Source organism: Dysidea avara, chromosome 2, assembly GCF_963678975.1.
Source record: "Dysidea avara chromosome 2, odDysAvar1.4, whole genome shotgun sequence".
NCBI classification, from domain to species: Eukaryota; Metazoa; Porifera; class Demospongiae; order Dictyoceratida; family Dysideidae; genus Dysidea; species Dysidea avara.
Genome location: NC_089273.1, coordinates 36,668,264 through 36,674,882, shown reverse-complemented (window position 1 = coordinate 36,674,882; position 6,619 = coordinate 36,668,264). Strand labels below are relative to the sequence as shown.

The 6,619-nt window shown below is 38.3% G+C and overlaps 1 protein-coding gene across 1 annotated transcript; it reads left to right on the top strand.

The window, feature by feature from the left end:
* Nucleotides 1-681: 681 nt before the first annotated feature.
* LOC136248054 (tyrosinase-like) lies at nt 682-5,756 on the top strand. The gene is made up of 6 exons (XM_066039869.1): nt 682-906; nt 1,013-1,313; nt 4,469-4,877; nt 4,947-5,103; nt 5,157-5,433; nt 5,707-5,756. Exons 1-6 carry the CDS (start codon nt 682-684, stop codon nt 5,754-5,756), a joined length of 1,419 nt encoding a protein of 472 aa, XP_065895941.1.
* The last annotated feature ends 863 nt before the right edge of the window (nt 5,757-6,619 follow it).

Genomic DNA, 6,619 nt, shown 5'->3' with positions numbered 1-6,619 from the left:
TCAGTAAAGTTGTTTCTTTTTCCTGGGTATATATGTGATCGGAATTGACAAAACCAGGCTTCCACACACATCTAGATTTGCAACTTTGAAGGACCATAACTCAATATGGGAGTAAACTATCACTTTCAAATTTTGACCTATTGTATATTATAATGCAGTGAATGAAGTTTGTGAAAATTGTAGGTTAATAGCATACTGAGTAGTCAAGTTACAAGCAGTTAAAGTCGAATAATTTGATGTGTGTGGAAGCCTGGGTTTGCCAAATCCAGTCACATATATAATTATACCAGCTGTGCTGACTTCCCAGTATGATAAATAAATAAATATATCAGCTCATGTGTTAGTATGCTATCAAATCCACACAAATTCATGTGTGTTATTTTTACAATTTCAAAAAGGAATTAAAGTATATTATTATGCATGCTTTTATACAGTCTTTTATGGTTGTGCCAGGTAAATAGTACAGTAGCTTGAAAATTTGCTAATATTATAATGCAACAATGGAAATGGATCACTTGCCCGCATGCAAATATGCTTGAGTCCAGGACAGGAAACAGAGAATCCAATTGGAGTGGCCTAATAGCTATCAACATCAATATTGTCTAATATAATACTACGGAATGCATAGCTATCTTGTGCTTGTACACTGTAGCTAAAATGCAAAGTGGTCAAGTTTCTTTCATGGCCATTGCCTTGTTATGCCTGTTGGGACAAGAGGTTTATGGTCAAATACCAACAGCATGCAGCGATGTTACAAGTCTAGAAAAGTTGGAGTGTTGTCCAGCTACAAGTGATGGTGTGTGTGGGGAGGATGTTGGTAGAGGACAGTGTACTGATTTGAACTTGCCTAGATATGACAGAAATAGTGCTGATGTCCGTCACAATTGGCCACACTATTTTACCAGGGTTAGTACTAATACTCAAAACTTTATCACTATACATGTAGTTGACTGTTAAATAGTACGTCTGCTAGTTTATATAATTGTGGTTTCTCAATTTCTTGGAAACACAGGTCTGTAAGTGCAATGGAAATTATGCTGGATATGACTGTAGTTGGTGTAAGTTTGGCCATTATGGACCAGATTGCTCTCAGTCAAAAGTTCTTCTCCGACGGCCACTGGCTACCTACACTGATAGTGACTGGACTGCATACATTGATACTATTCTGCAGTCACGTTCATTTGACTCAGGGTACATGGTCGTATTAGAAGAGGCAGTTCCAGGAACCACAAATCTCTCAATGACAAACATATCACTTTATAATTTGTTTGTGTGGATGCATCACTATGCAGCAAAAGACTCTGTGACATTAGGTAATGCTAAATAAGTATGTAAGCATCCATCACATCTGTATTCAGTGATATGACCATTATAGTAATACTTTAAAACTGAAGCAGGGATCTGAGTGACAAAAAGTAGTGAAACAAGAGATGAATGATGGTATTACAGCATATATAGCTGAATACAATAGCCCTATAAAAAATCCCTACATTAGCATGTTAATGTTATCAATTTTTTGTTCAATGTCAAACTAGAGATATTCCCACTGAGCTATGCTGTAATACCATCGGTAATCTCTTATTTCACTATACTTTCTGTAGTTTGGATTCTACTTCATTTTTATTATTTGAAAATATACCAGTTTCAGTGTTTAGCTTTTTTTATAGAATTCAGCTGCGTATATACATGTGTGACACGGACACAAAAATCAACATTGATTTACAGTAGGATGTTCAGAACACACAATTACAAATACGTAGGACACATGCAACTATACACAGTACAAACATGGCAAAGAAGTACAAAATTAAGCCAAAACACAACATATTAAACCAACACATTATTATACGCATTTAAAAATAACTCAAAAACAAGGACATAACTAAATTATAATCAAGTGTTCCATTCGTGACAATCATGTGCCAAAAATATGCTGTGATGAACTGGTAGCTGTCTGACTGATTGTTCTCTTAGGATGACTGCTGTATTAGAGCATCTCATGTCAGCTTTCCACCCACCAATAGGTGTGCATGTGGTTACTCTTCACCATGCTATCATTATACTAACAGCTAGACCATGTGAGGTCATTGTGTCTGAGTAAAAAGAGGTGTGCTCATCATTATTAGACAACCTAGGTCATTAATGGGTGTGATCTAAAACCTATCATGAAGTTACAGGTATTTACCAGGTTTAAGACTAGCATAAGCACTTAAAAAATAATTCATTGGTGTCTATTATGCTGCTCAAGGAAAATGTTGATATGGAAAATTAACTCCTCAATATGGTTTTGTTGTATGAAGAAGACAAAGACTGATTTTCAGGCTAAAAGCCCCTTTGGGTGCATAATCTGACCCATTCTGTCCAAAGCACAACTTATCAACCTAGGATACCTATTAACCTATGAACTACTGGATTTACATACTCGAAAACGTCAAGGATGGTTACTTGTGGTTAGCATCAGTGAATGCTCTTACTACATCAAGACATACGATATTGCGTTGTGCGGCCCAAGAAGCCGGCGTGCCACACCGTGGGTATATTGACAGGAAGAAAGAAAACGTTATTTTCACACCTTTGTATCTCGGTGATAACTTATCTGATTGAAACCAAATTTGCTGCAGAGTTTCCCACCAGCTAGGGGAGTCCACATTCCAAATTGGATTTCACAGCTGTAAAAATGAGTGCGGCCCTCAAAAAGGCTATGGTGAAAAAAGATATGAAATCCTAGGTGGCGGCCAAGAAATGGCTGTGATGGTAAGTTAATGGTAAACATTTTAATAACGGCAATTCAGGTGAATTTTGTGTCAAGACCAAGTGGCACCAAAATTCACCTGAATTGTCGTTATTAGAATTTTTGCTATTAACCTGCCATTACAGTCATTTCTTGGCCGCCACTTTGGATTTCACATCTTTTTTCACCATAGCCATTTTGAGGGTCACACTCTTTTTTTTACAGCTTGGCTGTTTTGGATTAGATTTAGATGTAGCCAAGGCAAGTTGCCAACTGGGCTTCATTGCAAATGTAGTCTGGACAGCTCCTTTAATTATTATATGTTAAAAACCAGCCGATGTAAATTAAATATGTGACCGGGCCTGCAAAAATAGGGCATGTGGACACATAAAAATTGCCTACCTTTTCAAACTTTGATGCAACATAATTTTGTATTCTATTATTACTTATCCATGAAACTTTTAGCACTTATTAACAATTTAGTTGGCTTAAAAATAAATGTTACAGAATAACAATATTACCTCAGTACTGAGATATGAGATGTTATATGGCATGGTGTAGTTTGTACCCACAATCCAACATGCCCTATTTTCGCAGGCCCGGTCACATTATTATGCTACACAAATGTTAAAAGACTATAGCTGTATACACTATTATCAAGAGCTAATAATAGTGGAGGGAGAGTGTCTAACACTGCATAGGCCTGTAAAAAATGATCCCGAGAAATTCAAAGGGATTCTTTCTTTAAAACATGTAGTATTCTCCATATAGGTGAAGATTTTTTCAATCATCGCATTTCTTTGTTCTCTCAGTGTGCAACAGCGTTGAAACCGGGTCGGGTCATCCGGGTCATCCGGGTCAACCGGGTCACATTTTCTCGGGGTCATCCGGGTCTGACCCGGTTTACAAATTATCCAGGTCTGACCCGGATTGGATCACGTGAGAAACGAAATTGATCGTTTGACGATGTGGAACCTATAAACGCTAGTCACGTAGCTCTTTCGTGAGCCACGCCCACTTATCGCGTTAAAAACATACGCTCAGCCACGCCCATTTATTAGTAAGTACAGTCTGTAGCATGAAACTGTGTCCGTTTCTGTCTGCAAGCTTACGTGGGGCCACGCCCACTAATCGATTAATGTATGAGTTGTATATAGTCTAGGTCTAGTCTTGCAGCAGGATTGTGAGCCACACCCATTTTAATACATTGGGAAATTGCAATACTAAGTATGTACGAAGCCACACCCAATTGCTGTCTGTAAACTCACAGTAGCTACGTGGAACCAAACCCACTGACTGATTTTAAATTATAAACTTACCGGCTTAGTTATCACATAACTACTCGTTTACTCAACACGAATCGAACGCTCAAAACGTATAGTCTCGCCGCCTGAGTCGCTCGAAAATACCCCGAAACATAGCTCTTATCGCGCGCCTCGGCTTAATTTAATCCGGGTCAATCCGGGTCACATCCGGGTCAAATCCGGGTCTGACCCGGATTGCTATCCGGGTCAGTGGGTCATCCGGGTCAGCAGTAGTGACCCGGTTTCAACGCTGGTGTGCAATCATCACATTTCCTTGTTCTGCCTGTGTGGACATTTTACACATCTGAAGGAATCCCTTTGAATTTCTCAGGATCATTTTTTACAGGCCTATGCAGTGTTAGACACTCTCCCTTCACTATTATTGACTCTTGCTATTATGCATGTGTGTCAATGCATGACACTTTCCGTTTAGATTTAGAAAATCGTTTGGATTATGCTCATGCTGGACCTGCATTTACAACTTGGCACAAATACTTTCATGTGTTGTTTGAGTGGGAAATGCAATACATGCTGAAGAGCATGGGACACAGGGACTATCACACTTTCAGGCTACCTTACTGGGACTGGCGAATTGATATTCAAAGATCAACTGGAATACTTGCAGAAGATCTCTTTACAGAAAATAGAATGGGGGCTACAAGGAATGTCAGTGGTTTTCCTCGTGTATTTGGAGATATCGTTGGTGATGGATGGGACACAATATGTTGGAATACCTTTTTTCAGATTTGTGATCCTAATGTTAATACCGGTCCCCTTCAACGTTGTCCATTCACAGGAACTGATCCGTGCAATAGCAATAATCCTGACTGGCCCACAAGTCAGCAAGTGAATTGTGCCATGGCTTTTACTAGATATGATTCTCCACTTTACAATGTTCTGTCATGAAAAAGCTATCGAAGTTTTGTTGATGCTGATATTAGCTACAACATACCTAAGTGTCGTAAAGACAGAATATGTCTGTGTTTACCTTCTTTTGACCCTGACTGTGCCTTCATGACCTCAAAAGGCTCACGGATGATAGCACTTACACAACAAATGCATAGTGCGGTAAGTATGATTGCTGTCATTGTTTGCTGCATACTATCATCTTTCTTGTTTAGGTTCATACCATTACTGGGGCAGGTGATCTCACTGCACATATTCCATTTAATAAGAGAGGACAAATGGATGATGTGACATCATCACCAAATGATCCTCTTTTCATTCCTCACCATGTCATGATAGATTGTATGTTTGATGAGTGGCTGAAGCTACACCCTGATGCAGAGTATCCTAATGATATACCAAGAACTGTTCCCACCACAGGACATCAACCTGATGACTTTCTCGTTCCATTTTTCCCACTCAGTACCAACACTGACATGTTCAAACGGTCTCGTAATTTTGGTTACTTTTGTACACTACCAAACATAAAAAATCGCATCCTACCAAAGATAAAAAGCCGCATCCTAAATATAATAAACTTTATTTTGCGAAACTAAGCACAATAGTGTTAACAGTATGAGTCACAGTATCATATACTGTATAGCAGTGTTTATTGTATTGTATCATTACACATGATTCCAGACTCACAAATAAAAGCATATTTCTTGCATTTTATGTTTGGTATGTGTTATATAGATGTTAGAAAATTGAAATAATTTTATATAGGGCTGAAACGATCATGTACTGGAGTACTAATAACGATTGAGTACTCATGAATACTAGCTACTTGTAGCCATACCTTTTGACATGTTTTATGCTCATTTTAAGCTGTCTATAGCGTTTTAAGTAACAGCAATGATACACACACTGTATTAAAGTACTGATGTTAGTGTTCCTGAAAAGAAATTATGCCTATCAAACACAATAGCCTTCATTGTGTCACTCCCTGATGGCAAGTGCATCATGTGAGCTGGGTCATGTGATCTTAACTAGTACTTGAGTACCAATTTTACTATCTGTTGACTATCAAAATCCTTAATGAGTACTCAGGTATTTGCAGTATTTGTTTCAGCTCTAATTTAATATGGCAACAATTGTGACTGGATTTGTGAAAATGGGTCTTACAGCCTTTTCACATTTTCAAGTTTGACTGATCATAACTATCACCTTAAAATTACACCAAGCAATAGTGCCATGTTACAGGTATCTAGTGACCAAATTGCAAGGTGATATCATTGTCGCAAGTGAAGTTATGTGTTGCTAAGTACGTACATGCAATCAGAAAGGCTATAAGATCCCTTTTTGCAGATCCGGTCACAATTATTGATGCTATGAATCACATGGTGGATTACTAGAGAAGGGCTAGAAAAATGTGACCGGGTCTGTGAAAACAAGATATGTGGGCACAAACTACACCCCATCACATAACTTGCCATATCTCAGTATGACAGCATTGAAGTAGACTATCTGCATTATGCAACTTGTATTATAATGCCAAATAAATGAATAAGTGTGCAATTATAGCTTAATGGTATCAAGTTATGAGTCATGAAAGTTTCAAAAAGTAGACAAATTTTATGTGCCCACAAACCCTGGTTGCACGGGCCTGGTCACAAGTGCTTTCTTAAAGTTACAGTAT